The sequence below is a fragment of the Triturus cristatus genome, chromosome 7, assembly GCF_964204655.1.
Source record: "Triturus cristatus chromosome 7, aTriCri1.1, whole genome shotgun sequence".
NCBI lineage: Eukaryota > Metazoa > Chordata > Amphibia > Caudata > Salamandridae > Triturus > Triturus cristatus.
The window spans coordinates 1018842096-1018861047 of record NC_140590.1 but is presented as its reverse complement, the minus strand read 5'-3'; the positions used below and the strand labels follow the sequence as shown (position 1 = coordinate 1018861047).

Sequence of the window (18952 nt, the reverse complement as noted above, 5' to 3'; positions counted from 1 at the left end):
GACAATGGAGGTTGGCGTAAGTATATATTATAACATATTTAAAATATAGTTACATCCCAGATGCCAGCGTTACTTCAGAACCTCCCAGATGCCAGCGTTACTTCAGAACCACGTGTGGTTCTGTTAGACGCCTTTGTTTACTAGTGCCTAGAAAACCTGTCGTTAAATAGCACCTTGTAGACGCTGGTCAATTTATTTGATCGAATATTGAAATCATGATTTTATAGAGTGCGCTGTACGGCTTTCATTGGGATGACGCTCTATAAATCGGTCTTTTCGCTAAATTGTTTAGTTTAATAACGAAGAGGGCTTTTCGCCATCAGAAAACACAACAATTTTAATGTGTTTTGTTAGTGGAATTTCTCCTACAACTTCCGCTTCTGAATAAACGGAAGAAGTTCATTGTACCATTTTGATGTTTTAATTTGTTCGTAAAGTGTATCTTTTTCAACTGTAGATTTGTTTTGATTTTATGTTATGTAATAATTTACATTGGTTTCTAAAATTACGAATGTAATCAAGAAACACCCTTGCATTACAATGTGCAATATTTCGCTTTATTTGTGGTGTTTGCTTCGGAGCAGGAGAGGTGGGGGTAGGAGGGGCGGGTGGTAGTGAAGAGGGGGTGTACAGTCGCTTCCCTGACCCGTGGGAGAGAGGCCGCCCCGAGCTCAGCACACAAGGTCAGATTTGGAGACACTAAAAGCGGGAAGATTTTGAAGGGTTAAGGGTTAAAGCGCAGTGTTGCCAAGGTTTGTTTCTGATGTTAAGAATAAATCTAAGCCTTTCCACTTCCTTTTCATGTGAAAAGTCGCTCTGTAATTGGATACTTGGACCTGGTCTGTCCTCCGATGGGGTCCGTGTATGGCTGAATGAATGTATGAATGTGAAACCGATGTTGGTCGTAGCACTTGGTGACCGGCCAGAGAGCCTTTTTTACGACCCGGGTCTTTCCTGTCTGCCAGTCTGACCCTGGGGGAGGAGTCTGAGGATTACACCTCACGTGTACACAATACAACAAGGGCATTACTGGTGAATAACACCCGTAGGCTCTGGGCGGCCTCGCCTCACTCAGTGCTTCGAGTACGCCTCCTGCAGTGGGTGAGGGGACTCCCATAGCTGCCAAGGTTTCAGATTGCTTACGTGCGACATTTTCATAATTTCATTGTAATTGCGATTGACATTCAACGACTATGAGTGACACTTTCTAACAAGAAAAATCAAGCACCGAAGACGAGGGAAACCTACAATTATCAGAATTGAATCATTTGAGCAACGAGAATCTCTAAGAAGGTCTAACAAGCAATGGCATAGCCAAGAGGTCGCGCCTTTGGGACCTTATAAGTGTTTAGTTATCCAGCACAATATTCTTGGTGCAACAACATCAAGTGTTGCAAGGCTAAACACTTATAAGGTCCCGAAGGCGAGACCTATTGGCTAGGCCAATGCTTGTTGTTATATTGTACCCACTCCACTTCCTTGTTCTTTACAAACTCCCTTTCAAGCCTGCTAAACCAAGTTCCCTAAAGTACTCTACTGTGCTATCACCCAGTTCCCAAATATTTCCATCACCTCCAACAGGCCCTTACTTGATCTGCATCCTTTCAGATTTTAAACTTCCTCCAACCATTTCGATTTCTAGGCAAATACAGCCACACTCAGCTACTTCCTCTACTCCGTTACGACGATGCATTAATACTCTAGCACATGTCCACCACTATCCTGCCACTCCTCCCTTAACCGATAAGCACCGCTCCCTGGCACAGCAAAACCCTATTGTGTCTCTCAAATAGAATCATTATGCTAGCTATCTGTCCTTGCAAAAACCAAAGTCAAGAGCCACCTGCCTTCCTTCACTCCAGCTCAAACATGCCAACTGACATCTAGTTCCAGCATAGCAAAACAGTTTTTTTTGCAAGTAATCAATATCTGCCAAGCCGACTTTCTATCCTGGTGTGGATAAGCCTCAGGTCAGTCAACACTAGCCTTGGACACCAAATCAAATGTCCGCTAACACCCTCTCCAAACCCATCAAAACTCCAAGGTATTATTTCCACCCAACGATAATATATACACCACCAACTTCTTACTTGCTAAACAATATCGTTCAGCATGCAGCTAAACTGGCTATTCAGAACAAATCTGGATAGCCTATAGCATTGCCCCATCTTACACAAAAAAATAAACCTCCAAGACACAAGATCATCGTGAGAAAAAGTCTGGGCAATTCTAATGCTATATGAAGAGACCGTGTACACCATGCACCCACATAAGTTCTCAGCATATACAAGTAAAGCCCTACCAATCAAGCAATACACGTCACAATGACACTCTTATTCCTATTGACAAACTGTTCTCACACTCCCACAGCTGTTTGTTTTCTACAACAACTGTCAGAACACACAGAGTTAAGACAATCGTAAGGCATGGCAATTAGCCTAAGAATAAAGCCAGAGCAAAGGTCTTCCTCTCCAATACCTATCTGTGGTGTTGTGAAGTGACCTACGAATATGCTCAGAATCCCAGAATGAATTTCCCTTAGCCACGTTACAACATAAAATCCCCTTGCCCCTCTCTCTCTGCCAAGGAGCTCAAGCCACTCAAGTACTTACTCCTCTGCCAGGATTTACCAAACAGACTTTAATCAAGATTTCTCAAAAATTAGAAACCGGAGCAAAACTCAGAGGGGCTAGACTACACTTACACTGTAAACCCTGATATCCTATCACCCCCAGCAATCTTGATTTTGCATCAGCTTCCACATTCTCTGGCTGGTCTGTGACTAAGGCACTGTGCTTAATACAGCAATCCCTTCAAAGAATCAGTCAAACAAAAAAAACTCACATCCTAGACTCAGTCTACAATCTGCTCTTACAAGTTAGCATGCCACACTCCAACAAAACCCAATTTGGAGATTGATCACTCTCAATCCAAGCCAGCAAACATTGAAGGATTAATTTGGAGGAGAAAAAAAAGATATCTAAACTACTGTAGCTTCTGGACCAACACAAAACACATGGCTCGTTAAGCTCCATATCCCTGGGTGACCCTCACACTACACCCATCATGACCAAGATACTTAAAAATCTGACAGAAATTGGAAGGTAATGCACAAACGTTATATTATTCATCTGCCAGACATGAGAAAGAGAAAAACTGCTTTTAAGGGCGATTGATGTTTTCTCACATACCCGAAATAACAGGTTGATTATGACATGACCAGGTGTTATATCTGCCATTCCCAACATATCTACACCGGTCTACCCGTAGTCATTAGTGACAGAATACGACGATGATAAACTAGTGGCAGTAACACTTAACTCAAATGTGAGTAACGTTGGTAGGTAAAAGACAATGAAGAACACACAACCAGAGTAACAAATGAAATTTCCCCAGTAAAGTCTACTCAAAAATATGATTTTAAATCGAAGAATAAAGGACTCTTAGGATGTTGGAAAGCCAATAGAAAATCATGAGAGACGATTACAGAAAACAAATCTAATAGTCATGATTTATAAATAAGCTGCACTCACAAAGCAATCTTGCGATAACAGATATGGTTAACAGGGTTAATCAGGCAAAAATGGGAAGAGAGACCCTATGGCCAGAGCAAAAAAACATTTTTTGATCACATAAGACCGACCAGACGAGCTGCAGTGATCCAACTCCGTGAGTAAAAACACATTCAGGGTATGAGGAGCCTGAAAATTACTTACAATAATGAGTTGAATCGTGGTGGCAAGTTAAATAAAAAAGACAAATCCTGTCACTTACTGCTTATTCATTGTGTTTACAAAGAGGGGAAAGAAAAGAAAAAAAACCACTTAACTTACTTGACTTTTTGCAGCTGCCCCAATTGACCGGTTTTTGGGACCGAAGGATATACATGCCCTAGAACACATGAAATATATCAATTAAACATTTCTCAGATGCATATTAAATGAAAATGTACAATTAGATTAAGGTTAATACATAAAGGACCCATTTGCATAATGAATGGCCATTCAAATTGTTCACATTTTGATACTGAGCATCCAAATGCACTTAAACTTCAAGCAACCCCAGCTCTCCATTGGAGATGGGTGTGTGTCCTCAAACTATTTGATCCACTGTATCATGCTTACAGTTGGAAAGAATAGAACCAAACGACCACTGAAGTAAATGCAGACTGTGCCAGACGAGACAGCCTCATCAACTGAAAATCTTACTCTCCAAACAAAGCAAAAAGCGATTAACATAGCCCTTACCTTAAGTGACTAAGCAAAAGTGCATTTCCACCTTTCCCAATTTTAATCGTCCAAAGAGCAGAGTTAATTTCAAAGTAGATCATTTAATTGATCATGTTATGACAGGCAATGTTGTCAAAATGACACTTGCAAAATGGGATAAATCCACTTCAACTAACCGAAGCAACATTCATACTTTAGAGTACTCTACGAACTCTAAAAAAGTAAACAGTCTTAGATCTTAGAAACTGAGCACCAAAAGTTGTGAACTAACCCATCAGAATCTTGACCCTGCAAAATCAATCATTTAAAGTTTAGTTACAGCAAACCCACTGTATGACCTTCAAGAGAACAATGAACAGGGACAGGCACCATACAGTAAGATGCGATAAGGTCTCAGAGGCCATCCTGGGCCAAAAAACAGAAAAGAATGAATGTTAATAATAAGGAATTAGAAACACGTTAGCGTGCAGAACTCAACGAAGCTTCGAAACCAAATCTTGAATTACCACACGTTCCAACTTTAAATAAGTAAAAAGGTAACTGTAGCAAGTAAAAGCAAATTTGAATTTATGCCTCCTGCAGTAAAGACAAAAACTGGGCTCTGTGCTTCACACACACACACACACACACACACACACACACCGGTAAATGGCAGCACCAATAATATTGACTTGATAAAAAAAATACAACTGCTTCCTATAGCAGCAGTCCCTTGGTTCTTATATCCAAGTTCGAATGTGTTCGGAATTTAGTTTTCAGACTTGCTGCTTATACTTTAAACATATAAGTTTCAGAAAAACGATTTCACTTTGGCCCACTCATTAAGCAATTCTGCCAAAAGCAGGGCATGGGAGAAAGATCAGTGATCAATTACCCAAATAATTCCATGTTTGGGAACCACCCTCCCCACCAGTGTCTCGGGTAATGAGGCTTGAGGACCCCAGTATGATATATTGTGCTGATGCCCATTTCCCTAGATGACTTGACAGGCTCTTGTTGAGTGTGTTCTTATATGAGCTGGACAGCCTTTCATTTGACATCCCATGCATGTTGCAAAGCTGCTGCATCTTTGCAGGGGATCGCCCTGCTACAAGCTGAGCTGAATTCGCCATATTCTGAATAAAAACACTGTATGAAATGCCATTTCGTCACATGCCACAGGAAATCAGCAACCAGCCCAGGGCACCGAGCACTGAAGATACACACCAGAGGCACTTATCATAGGTATAAAGAGCATAGTATAGCCGTCAAAATACAATCAAAACTTGGACCCTACTGGACCTTTCGTACGCAGGGGACTTCGGGAACTCCAACCACATTCATTTGCACTCTGGTGAAGAGTCTTCTAGCATTTGCTAACTTCATAGACTGCATACAGTTGTTTAGTTTCTTTTTTAAAAAGTGTTCTACCAGGGAACGCTTTGACTTATTTCCCCATTACTTTTTTTTTTTTTTTAGGGAATTCTTACCTTTTAAATGGCATCTGTCATAAATTTGTAGATTTTTTAACTAGAGACAATCAGACCGCTTAGTTAAATGTTATTATATATCATTTTTGCACCAAACTTCAATTTATGGGACCAGGATAAATGACTGCAATAAGCCAAATTGTTTAATTTACTTGTTTTGGGAATATATTTCCCCCTTAACCCAACTATGAGAGACATCAGCAAATTAGATTTTTTACAGTTACAGCTCAGGGAATTTAGCAGGGGCTGGAAGTCTTTTTCCAATTAAGACGAGTTACTGCAGACTTTGCTGGTTCCCCGAGAAATCTCTTTGGAAAACAAAGAAACCTAATGAAGGCACTAGTTAAGACAAGCATTGAAAATGCAATAGGTCTCGCCTTTGATTAAGTTAAATCCATTTGCTTTGCCAATAGTATTGTATAGCAAAGCAAATGGCTTTAACTTGATAAACGACGAGACCCATTACATTTTTTATGCTTTTTTTCTGGTGTACTCTGGTGGTGATATGGTCTGCCCAACCACATGCTTTGTTGGTGCTTTCTGGAGGGGGGATAGGTTATGAAAAATGAGTGTGTGCCACTGAAATTTGTCAGAGTGGTTTATGTTCGAAAGACTGCCCCATCACTTACGGAGTAGTTCCCAAGGCAGGGGACAAATCGCAGCTAAGAGCAACAACAAAAAACACAGAATGAAACACTTAAAAAGAAAGTGTGTACATAATAGAAGCACAACATAAGTCAGAAAGAGGCCAGATGAAAGAGAAAAATACAAAGTTCATGAACCAATAATTTGCTCACAGCATTACTGCAGATGGTTTGAAATACTGTGGGAGTTTCGAAGGTGGCCCTTGGTATGGTTTAGTATTGGCCAAAATATCTGTCCTGGGCTTCCTGGTACTCCCGGAGTACCAAAACAATTTCACAAGAGGGAACAGAAGGCAAAATTTCAATCCACAAATCAACACTCTTTCCTCCATCTCTCTGAACCAAGACCACCATACGGTTCTTGGGGCCCTGGCCAATTCAAGACTTGGCTACTGCAACGCCCTACTCCTTGATCTTCCAAAAGACATTATGCAGGGAGGCTCATCTTTTACTCTAAATATACACACAACTAAATCCTACATTGGAAGTATAATCGCAGATAGGGTGACACCTCCTTCCGGATCATCTTGGACTCAGTTTCCAGCCTTGGAGATTTGTGTGATAACCTAATGCATTCTGGGAGCCGTAGTTTTGCTCTGCTCCCATTGGACTAATTAGACTGACAAACCTAAAAACAATTTGTAGGTGAAGAGGTGAGACCTGGAGACAGGGTACATAAATATCTGGAATGAGGTGGTCACTCCAATCACTGACCCCGCCCATCCTGGCTCAAGTCAGCCAGGGAAGGCAAACCAGTGGCATCTCTTGGGCGCTAGCAGGTTCGTACTTGAAATAAAAATGTGTGCGTGTCTCTCACAATTAGTAAAGCTGGTCAGAGCAGCTGTTATTTTATATCAAACGTACAAGTATCTGGTCGTTGCAAAACAGGGAATCAGAGCACAGCCACCTCAGTTACGTATATATGCTCTAAAATGAAGTATGAGGCTGAGCTCCGGCAGACACCTGCTCAAATTAAGCCCGGTCAAGGCATCTCCTTCTCTAGGCACCACCACTCTCCCAGGAGAGGGCTTGGTAAGGTTCTCTATCAACATGCGCTCAGTGACCTAGCTAAAAACCTGTTGTATACACCTTTATATAGCTTCTCTTTCCAGCCCTAGCGAGACAGCTAGGTAGGTTAGGGCTCCTACTACAGCGATGTACTCCCAGGACATACGTTCCAGTCCTGCTAAGACTACGCAGTGAGCTAAAAGTGAATACAGCACATCTTAGTGTAATACACAAAACTGTGTGCAACCTCAGGTGTCAGGGGTGTGCCCATTACAATAGCTCAGTGGGTTCGTTAGTCTGCTTCAAAGATCTGTGTCTGCGTGGAATCCATATGCACAGGATTCAACTCCAATAGGATAGCTTACTGGGTTAATGCACCCGCAGTACAACTCTGGATGCAACATTCAGGGTCCGTACGACAGCTCGGTGGGTTACAGCTCCTAGAACACACGTCTGTGCACACCCTGCAGGCTTCCTGCTTCTGTCCCAGTAGCACTGATCAGTGGGCCACTGTGAATGGCTACAGGGCAGCGTTGGTTACTGATTCCTACTCATTGAGGTAGCTTAGTGGGTTATCATACATGCTGCACTCCGGAGTATACTCTGCAAGGGAGGGATGACTCAGTGGGTTTACCTTAGATGTTAAAATAGCTTCTCTGTGCACGCTAAAGCAAGTCCTAAACTAATTTAAAGTCAGAGCTCGTGGGCTGAAGTGCCTAGTGGATATTTGTGAGCTTCCCGCAAGTCAGGGTTGAAGTAGGGGCCGAGCCAGCTACAAGATTAACAGTGCTGGGAGAGAGTCCTGGTCCGTCGAGTTTATCCTTCATTACAAGGCTGAAGGTGCGCGTGGTCAGAGTGACCCTCACTGGTCTGAGTAACCCTCACCCCAAGAAGGGAGAGAAGCAGGGGGGAGGGGGGGGGGGGGGGGGGGTCTGTGGTCTGAGTCTGTCCCTCACCCCAAGAAGTGAGAGAAACAGAGGGGGTGTATGGTCCAAGTATGTCCCTCACCACAAGAAGTGAGTGACAGAGGAGACTCACTCTCTGAATATATCCCTCACGTCATAGTATGGCAGAGACAGGTGCGACTCAAAACGTGAGTGCCCCTACACTTCAAGGAGGCAGAGGGGACTAAGTCTCTTGATGTCACTCATCTCACGTGAAAGTCGTGGACTGAGCCTGTCATAGACCGAATCTATTCGAAAGCTCACGCGCCACCTGGTCTGTGCAACCTCCCTCCTCTACGCCGCACTCCCTGCCCCCCACCCCTCGACCCCCAGCCTCCAGGGACGCACCTGGGACAGTGACAGCTCGGGATAGAGATCCGCTGACACGCCCTTCTCTCCCTGCGCTCGGAAGGGCTCCAGGGATGCGCAGAGACGGCATCTGAAGCCTCTCACATCCAGTGACTATCAGAGGTGAAGGTGCCCCGAGGCCCCACCACGGGCCCCGCCAGGGGACAGCGGAGAATAGAACTGAAAGCTGTCCAGATGCCTCGGTGTGCAGCCTTGCGCTGGATGGTGGGGGGGCGGAGGCATGAGAGAAGGCATATCACAGGCACCTTAGAGTGAGGGGGGCGACAAAAGCCAGGCAGCAGGATGAGAAAGAAAGAGGAGTCGAGAAAGTGACATACAGAGACAATTGAGAAAGGGAGGGATGGAGGAGAGGGAAGCAGAGCGGGAGAGATAGACGCGGGCAAGGGAGAGAAAGGGGTGAGAGAGAAAGAAAAGGAGAAAAATAGAGAAGGTGTAACAGAGAAAACAGAGGGGGAGCGAAAGAAAAGGATGAAAATAGAGATGTAAGAGAAAACAGAGAGCTAAGTGGGGGAGAGAGACATAGGAAGGTGAGAGGGAGAGCGCGAGTGAGAAAGGGAGGGAATGGTGGAGGGGCAGGAACAGTCAGGAACAAAGCACACACGACCTCAGAGCACACAATCAGCAGCAGTTGCCGCCGCTGTCCACGCGGCGTGAGCTGCTGGGAGTGAATTGCGTAGAACCCCATGAACCCAGGCATCACGTGCTGCTCGCCCTCTGGGAGTCGATGTTTGCACCATCATGACTGGTTCTGTGCACGCAGGCCTGGGGGAGGGAGGGAAAGCGAAAGCACGCCGCCATGTGCGCGCGATAACCATGCATACCAACATTTTAAAACAGTAAAGTCGGAGACGGGGGGGGGGGGGAGCGAAAGCACGCAGCCATGCGCGCGCACATCTCTTGTCCATACACATGCCACCAAGCGCAAGCTAATTAAAGTAAACAAACATGCAAACATGGCATCGGGCTGCCCACATGCGCGTGCATTTTTTTGTCCCTCCGTATGCGTGCACATCTTGAATCAATTACAAAAGGCCCTTGCATGGCGAGAGCAGCGCCGTGTGCTGCTAACGCCAGGCGAGACCTAAAAAAACACGGAGGTCCTTTCCGGGGGCTCCAGAAAAGCATGCTATGATTAAGAGGACCCTAGATTTAGCAAGGAGTCGAAAATTAAAAACTATTGTGTGCAACTTTGGTGATGGACAGAGTTGGAAAGGACGGATGAGAGGGGGTGATAACTCCTGATGCCTTTCACAGAGACTGACTGGAGAAATGCCTATGAACAAGTAAAAAGAGTTTATCTTAACGCATTATTTTAATTGCTACAATTTACCTATTTTCATAATTGCTAATTTCTTAGCAGTAAGAAAAGTTTTATCTACTGAGTAAGGAAGTTGAGACCTTCTGGGAATGCATTGTTGATTGCCTGTAGAGGACAATGCAGGTAATGGTGGAGCAGTTCATAAAGCAGGGTTTATAAGGAATATTTCATGACCAAAAAAGGCTATAAAACAAGGAATAAATTGCTTTCATTGGGCACATTTCTGGCAAAGCAATGTATAGGGCGTGCCTAGCAGAAATGCGGACTAGATTGCCGAAACCTCCATATAATAGACTCTCCTTGAAAGGAAAAAATAAAGGAGGGCATAAAGAGAAAAACTGTGGGGGGGTTTGATTGTATAACTCGGATGTGAATGCTTGTTGTGCTCTGGATGTTGTAATGCTAAACTGGGGTATGGAATAATATTAAGTGCTGTACATGTAAAATCTTTGATGTACTCGGAACAATATGATCAGATGTTATGCGAGAATACGAACATACATAATTTAAACTGGCCCCAAAAAATTCTAATGTGATGAATGGTGTCAATATCCACGTACAAATTGTAATAAAGCAGATAGTCTGCCCTTTGGAAATGGCTGTATCGACTGAGCAGGATTAAATAAGCTTTTTTCCATTTAAAATCCAAGGAACACAAAGACAAAAATTGCCACAGTCAATAGGTCTGGCACTGGCGGACGTTTTAGCTTTGCCAATACTTATTTTGTTTGTGAACGGTTTTTATATGAAGACACTCATTGCATGACAACAAGCACTGAGTAAATGCCAAAAAGTAATTTTGTTCATGTAAAAACACATTGCAAAAGTAGTCCCTGGAACTGGAGGAGGACTAATTGTATGGATGTGCATATTGTGCAAGAGCAGAATACACTCTTTCACAGTCAGCTAAGCCAATGGCTAAAGTGGGCTGACCCTGTGCCGTATGCTCTAAGGGCGGAAGCAAAATGTGAAAGACTTCACAGCAGAGCAATAAATAAAGGGGGCTGACTTAAACATCTGCAAGTATATATGGTATATTTATTTTCATTAAAAACAAAATGGTCTTGGCTAATGCTTGAAATAACAAGGCTAGTTAGTCGCTGACCCTTGACAGTGGCAATTTCTGCAGGTGAACTGCTTGGACTTGGTACTGCCATTTTGAAGGCCCCATTTCAGAACTTTCAACTCAGACTTATTAACATGTCGCTGGACTGCACTATTTGGCGAGCTCAGTTAACAGTGCTGGTAGGACATGGCCTGTACTTGTGAGGGGGGCAGGATAGTCCACATAAACGAGGCATGACAAGAACTTGACGATTGTTAGCTTATTTGTCACAATGCATGATTACATTATCATTACACTATAAGAAGGATAAAATTGGAAAGACTAAACATCACTGTCTTACTTCTGTGGTCATGATAATTTTACCCCGAGTTAACCTGGAGTACATGTCTGGCAGGGATTGTAAAATTAGAGGACAGTTCTTTCGAAGCAGTAACACTACTTTTTCGTTGCTTTCCGAATAAAATGCTGCCAAGTAATTCACGAATGCTGCAACATACACTACAGTGTCTCAAAACCAACACATTCCATGTTAAGTACAAGTTATCAACAAATCTACTAATTTACTATTTAGTCCAAAACCACGCAATTCCTTATAGAAGACTCACAGGCTAAGCCTGGCAGAATACCTACTGATAAGTACTCTTCCGCCAGGACAGGTCTTAATGTCAAAATTCTCTCCTCTATATACCACTTAAGCCATTTAAGTACCTTGCCTACAAAGCATCTTCTTTCTAATCAAATTGATTGATCGATCGAAAGAAGATATACCTGCCTCAAGAAGTGTGGGACCACGTAATGACTTACTTCAAACTACATTCGCTTTGCACCTAAAGGTTTTGTCCATTAGATTTTTATCATTTTAAAATACGATTCAGAATTAATGCATTTTTTGAGATTTTTCTTGCCTGACCATGCAACCTGTCAGTTTATTCATAGTCTCTTGTTTTCCATCTGGGAAAAGATGTGAGTTTCTGAGCAGCATAAAAACCCGCACTGAAGGAAATAGCAAACAAGGAGTAATGTTAAGTAATTTAGAACAAGAGACTGAGGCAACTATAATCGCACTTATCACTTCTAGTTGATTCAACCAAGTAAAGAACAAGTGGTGCACGAGTCTGGAAGACCAGTCACTTAATCTTCGGCAAAGGATCAAACCTTTATAAGTTAATTCAAAAGAGCACCCACCAACCACCAAAAGAAATCTAAGAGTAAAATGGAGTACAATTGTATTGTTATGCACTCAACTGGATAACAGTGCACATACTCCCATCATGGTTTTTCTTAAAAGTGGTTTCTTTATTCGCAATCTTATCTTTTTTTAAACCTTTTCTTAACTTAATTTAGACGTAGCCAACATGGTTCGTCCCCAAGCAGACTTCTTCAGGGCTACAAGACAGATAATACATACAAAATCTAAAATAATTCTACAAATTTTTTTAAACAAAAAACCAACAGCTTACTTATAGTGCATATATTATCAGGTTACAAAATAAAACAATAAAATGCTATATAATTTCAAAACAATCTAGTTCATCCCCTACAATTCACTGTACACAATGCATATTCCTCCAAGTTCATTTGACCCAAGTTCAATAAAGTTATAATTATCATGAGGCTACTAAAACAAACACATAGCTTTAAAGTTCATACAGCACACAGTTCAGAAGGAAGGGCAATGCACACCCCCAGATCATGTGTAAGGGAGCAAGCATTTTTGTCATTAAAGCAGGATTTCACACACAAAAAAAAGAATCTATTGCTCAAGCCTTAACGGACTCTCCTCCCTCATTTGCAAATCATTGCATTATTTATACACGATTTAGACCTGACAGTTAAGAGATATACTTGGGGCAGTTGTGAACTCAAAGTTAAGTTATAAAGATATTTGGAAATTGCTACAAATATAACTTGAAGAGGTAGTTATGTTTGTGTAGGCAGGAAACCACAAAAGGCGCCGTATCGCAAAATGATGCCAAAGAAATATAGGTAAATGAAATGGCTCTACAAAAACAATCTACGTCCTTAACCGGCTACCAGCTATCTTCTTCAATGAAATTAAAACTTCTCTACTACTTCTCTGGACTGGATAGTGAATGCTTCCCTACTTCAAGGGACTTTACTAGACTGCCTAAAACCAGGGCAGATAACCTACATACAAAAACAAAGCCACAGCAAACCATCACTATCCCAGATAACTTCCGTCCAATCTCCACCATTCCATAGCTGGCAAAGCTCCTGGAGAAATGGGTCCATACCAAACTATGCAACCACATAGCTCAATTCCACCTTATTTACCAATTCCAGTCCGGCTTCCATCAGGGCCATAGCACGGAAATAGTACTTACACACATTGTCGATGACGCACTCAGATTACTAGATCAAAATGAATCTTGCCTCCTAAACCTATTCCCAGCCTTCAATACGGTCAAACATGACAGCCTCAAATTGGCTGGCCTCATTCCTAAACAACAGAACTTGAATAATCAAGGTTAACCAATCCCAGTCTTCACCAATCCTGTCACCTTGGGGGGTCCCTCAGGGGTCCACCTAATCACCTACTCCATTTAACCCGTTCATGGAGCCATTCACCGAAAATCAGAAATTTTCCAACGTACAATACACCATGTATGCAGGTGATAGCCAACTATACCTAAAAATATCCTCTACTAATGATATCCGATTACTCAACACAACTTTGCAATAAATAAATAAATAAACTGGCTGGCTGACCAGGAACCACCTCAAACTCAAATGGCTCAAAACCGAATTCCTCCTAACTGACCCACCAAAAAGATCCCACAACATTGAAGATTGGATGAAACATTTTAACAGCCTTCAACTGCCTACCACACATTATAGATTCCACAAAATCAATGGGAATGACGCTCAACAAGAATCTCACCATGCAGGAACACATCGGCTCAGCCACCAGAGGAATAAACTTTCAAATGAACATTCTAAGAAAACTTAAACCCTTCCTCCCCTTCGACGACCTCCAAAATCAGCATTGCAAGCTCTATTGACCCCCAGATTAGACTATAGGAGTTGAACCCTATGTGGTTTGCCGAGATCTAACTTGGCTCCACTAAGGGCATCCCTCAACTCAGCTGGAAGGCTCATCATTGGATCTAAAAGGAACAATCAAATCACTCCTGAACTGAAGGCACTAAACTGGCTCCCTTATGAGGCAAGAATACAGATGAAAATTGCTTGCATGACACAAAGCCTTGAACTTCAACACGCCTAAGTACCTAGCCGATAAACTGGAATGCTCAGGTGGGGGCAGATCGTCAAGAAGCACCAGCGCATTACTGAAAACTTAAAAATGTTGGAAAAAGAATACCTACAACTGTGCTTTCTCCGGATTAGCACCTAGAATCTGGAACTCCTTGCCCCTTGAAGTCAGAGTGAACCCTTCAAGCACATCCTTCGAAAAAGAAGTCAAACTGTTTCTAATGAACAAAACTATACACTGAACCCAATGTCTCATTTATCCAGGTACTGATCTGACGCAGTTCCCAAACCAGGGTTTGTACTAATAACCGCTATGCCTTTGTATTTAACTCACTCCTTCTACTGATTTGTAATGAGTACTTACAGCATTTATGTTTCTCGGTTGTCTTGTTTTCTACTTCCATTTATGCTTCTAGGTTATCCTGTTTTCTACATACTGTAATATTTGTAAAGCGATCCGATAAACTTTCAGGGACAAGTTTGCAGTATATAAAGCTTTATAAATAAAAACATAGTAGGGAGCAAATGGTTCTGCAAGGCCTTTTGGGATTTCCTGCCTACACGCACATAACTACCGCTACAAGATATATTGGAAGCAATTTCCAAATATCATTACAACATAACTTAGAATTCACAACTTCTCCATGCATCCGTCTTAAAACTGTCAATTTTTAAAATTGTGTATAAATAACGCAATAATATGCAAATAGGGGAGGAAAGTCCTTTAAGGCCGGAGTGAAAGACGTGGTTTTTGCGAAATCACACTTTAAATGATAAAAAGCTTGGTCTCTCTGGGAATATGAATTGCCCTTCCTTCTGAACTACGTGCTGTTTGAACTTTAAAGATATAAGTGTTTGTTTTACTAGTCTCATGAAAATAACTTTGTTGAATTTGGGTCAAATGAAATCAGAGGAATATGCATTGTGCACAGCGATTATGTCATTGTAGGATATGAACTAGATTGTTTTTACATTACATAGCATATTATTGTATTTCTTTGTAACCTGAAAATATATGCGCTATAAGTAAGATGTTAAAACCAAAGGAAATGGACAGAGTGTTGAACATTGCAAGCACTCACCCCCAGTCAACAGATCTGGGTTTAATCCATCACCGTTCTTTAGCCCACTCTGCCACCCCAGTTCAGACATGGCCATATGCAAATCAGTCTGACCCTGTGCCTCATGGGAACAGTCCAGCCCGAACTGCCAAGCCATGTCTTCCCTGGACCGGAAACAACCTTCCTAGGACCGGTTTCTGGCATTTCAGCCGTCTTCAGCCAGGCTTGCTTGAATCCAGTGGCAAAGTGAGCAAGGGACTCACGTCTGAGCATACCCTGCCAACTTATGGCGAACAAAGCGGTACAAAAGGGGGTGGTGATGGACAGAGCATCCGAACCAATCAAACACTCACACCCTGTTTTCGGTCCAGGGAAGGCATGGCTTGGCAGTTCGGGCTGGACTGTTCCCATGAGGCACAGGGTCAGACTGATTTGCATATGGCCATGTCTGAACTGGGGTGTCAGAGTGGGCTAAAGAACGGTGATGGATCAAACCCAGATCTGTTGACTGGGTGTGAGTGTTTGATTGGTTCGGATGCTCTGTCCATCACCACCCCCTTTTGTACCGATAAGTAAGATGTTAGCATTTTGTTTTTAAAGAATTTGTATAATGGTTTTTAATTGTGTGTGTATTATCTAGGCCTTGTAGCCCTGAAGAAGTTACTGTTTAGGGACGAAACTTGTAGGGTATGTCAAAATTCAGAAAATAAAAGTATTTAAAAAAACAAGATGAATAAAGAATACCACTTTTAAGAAAAACAATGATGGAGTCTGTGCACTATGTATTCCAATTGTGTGCATAACAATAAAACTTTATTCGATTTACTCTTACATTTCTTATGAAGGAGTAATGTTAGTCTGCCATCATATATCCATTCCTTTCCTCCCAACCTATACTATGGCACAGATAAAATGGAACATCCAGTTGGCTATCTGGCAGGGGAAAGGCTTTTTGGCTAATAACAATATGGAAATAAACCAAGCTACATTCCACAATACTCCTCTCTGTCCTCCAGATTCTCTACACAGTAACGCAGTCCGAAATTCAGGAACAGACACTCAGAGCATCCAACATGTACGTGCAGCTTTTCGAAACCTATTGGTTCCTGCTCTTATTTGAAAAATATGACATGGACTGGCTCAAGAAAACAACAACAGTCATTATTTTATTTTTTTCACCAAACACAAGAGGTACCTCATCGTAAGATGCAACATTAAATACGGACCTGGCTCAGTTTACAGGGCACAACTACAATAAAATACATGATGATGTGGACACCACATGAAGTACAACATTCGACAAAAGTGTATTAGTGTCCCATTGTATGGATTTAGAGACTAAGAAATTTTAGCACCACAAAATAAAAGCAATCCGCGACAAGAGTGCTGTACAAACCAATCCTAGAGTTGGTTTTGCAATTAAAGCGACTTATTTGCACAATAAATGGATGTTAACCTTCATTTAATGGAGCTCGAATTCATACAATCTGGATATGAACAGGATTTTTATGTAAAACAAACACGCCTGGAATACATATTCTCTTGACAGCGCGCTTCCTCACACCTATTTTAAAGTATAATGAAAAATACATTTCAAGTGGAGTCAGGCCCCCCTATTTGAAACACTGATTCTTCTAAAATCAGTTAAAGACACGTGACACGTTCAGACACAGTACGGACCCGATGCCTACCGACGTGAACCGTGACCAACTACTGTACCTAAACAAACTAATTCCCCAGGCGCACCGCAGACACAGTTTATGTGGGGTAGGAATTTACAACTACTTCTGCTCATTTTCTGGCGGGGTCGGAATGAAAACATTTCTGGTGTATTAATAAAACTAAGCAGTCGAGCGAACAATCGATTTTTGCACCACGGTCTTTCGGGGATTGGATACCGAATGTAACAAACGTTCCGTTAAATTGCAAGTCTGTCCTTTTGGCAGTATATGCATTCCTTGAGGTTTTGTACCTATCTGTCTGGGTGCACTGATGTATCAAACTGGATGACAGAAGGTGATGTGTCATGTCACTCCGAACGTCGGGGGCATTGGCGGATCAGCGAGCTGTCACTTTGTCAGTGTCTGCATTGAATTGGGAGGGGTCATTAAAAGTATCAGGTGAAGTGGTAGGGATGCTGGACCAGATGTGTGAGTAGGGGCTAAATGAAGACCTGTCACTGAGAAGAGTAGTTGAGGAGAAGTTTATTCCTGGTGACTTGATAATGAGATGGCACTGATGGGCAATCAGTCTGTGGGCAAGCACCCTATGTTCTGAGAAGAGTGAGCTGGTAAACAGTGTGCTAAATATTTGTATTACGACTTTATTTATATAGCGCACTTCCACCACACAAAAAAAGAGTCCTTGCCTCAGCTGGCGAGCTAAGGGTTAAGAGCAAGCTTGTTATTGTCGATAGGTTCGCTGGCGATACGAGTGTGATACTGCTGATAACTGGTAAAGCAGTTTGTGCGCCAGTGATGGCACTGAACCTGCTCGGGATCCCAAATCGAGGCAGTGCTATATTATCAGTCCATGTGCTAATGCACATTCAAGGCACGTGCTGGAGAATGGATGACTGGGTATACTGTCGTAAGAATATAAATACCGGTGGGAAGCATGGAAGGCCTCACTGTGCCGTCCCTGTGTTGGCACTGTAGCCTGGAACGCCGTGGCGCAGACAGTTTCAGAACCTCTGGGCAGAGTCACCGAAACCGCTGCAACACTCGCCTTTCTGTCACGCTGAGGCCTCCTTACCTAGCGTGGCCCCAATTCGTTCAGTGGGAATCAGAAAGAAATGGTCGGATACTCACGGCGTGCAGCGATCGCTGTACTCGTTAGCAACAGTCTCGATGCCGCCAGCTCGGGCCACTGCAATATAACAGCTCTGGAAGCCCACGTCGATGCCCACGACGGACATGATTCACGTAGTTCAAGAGGCGCTCTGTCTGTACTCGCGGTTGGCGCTGAGCGCAGAAACCGGGCTGCCTCACACAGAATGGAAGCTATCTCAGGCTCCGCCGGGTAATAAGGAAAGACCGGCAGCCGAGAGCAAAATCTCGAAAATTCTCGTCCCTCTCACAGTGTGTGGGCGGAGGGAAGGAGCGCGAGTCGCTCGCGAGATCTTTGACGTCACAATCTACATCCGCCTGAAGCTAGGATCCTCCAACGGTATATGCCTTCACATCGTTGACAGCGCAAGGTCGGTGGCAGGTCGCTTTGGTACCCATAATAGGGTCAGGCAAAATCTGCAGGGCGCTGTGCCTTCTCATCCGCACTCCTACCCATGTGAAGGACAGGCACGGATAATTAAAAATCCGGTGATGGCCATGTGAAAGACAGGCAAACGGTATTTTCATACACAAAGGAACATTTAGGAATTTACATCGCTGGAATCGGAAGAATCAAGATCGTGACGTCCCAGAACTAAGTAAATCTTATTTTTGTTGTCAATGGCCATCTATATTTTTTATACCAATGCAAAATAACAACCTAGAATATTATCCATGTTTACTGTAGAATAGACGAACTACTGTGACAGAAATTAACTTAGTCGTCTAAATTACCTATAAAAGGGGGTGCCAATTTAGGTTAAAATTATATTATTATTGTT

The 18952-nt window shown here is 42.7% G+C and overlaps 1 protein-coding gene across 1 annotated transcript in view; it reads right to left on the bottom strand.

Moving 5' to 3' along the window:
• HSPA4 (heat shock protein family A (Hsp70) member 4) overlaps window positions 1-18486 on the bottom strand; it is a 481472-nt gene extending 462986 nt beyond the window's left edge. Inside the window, exons 1-2 of the mRNA XM_085618072.1 lie at window positions 18153-18486; window positions 3834-3891 (exon numbers count right to left, since the gene is read on the bottom strand). Coding sequence (XP_085474198.1) covers window positions 3834-3891; window positions 18153-18259 — 165 coding nt within the window. The 5' untranslated portion in view covers window positions 18260-18486. The remainder of the gene's footprint in view (window positions 1-3833; window positions 3892-18152) is intronic.
• Window positions 18487-18952: the final 466 nt, after the last annotated feature.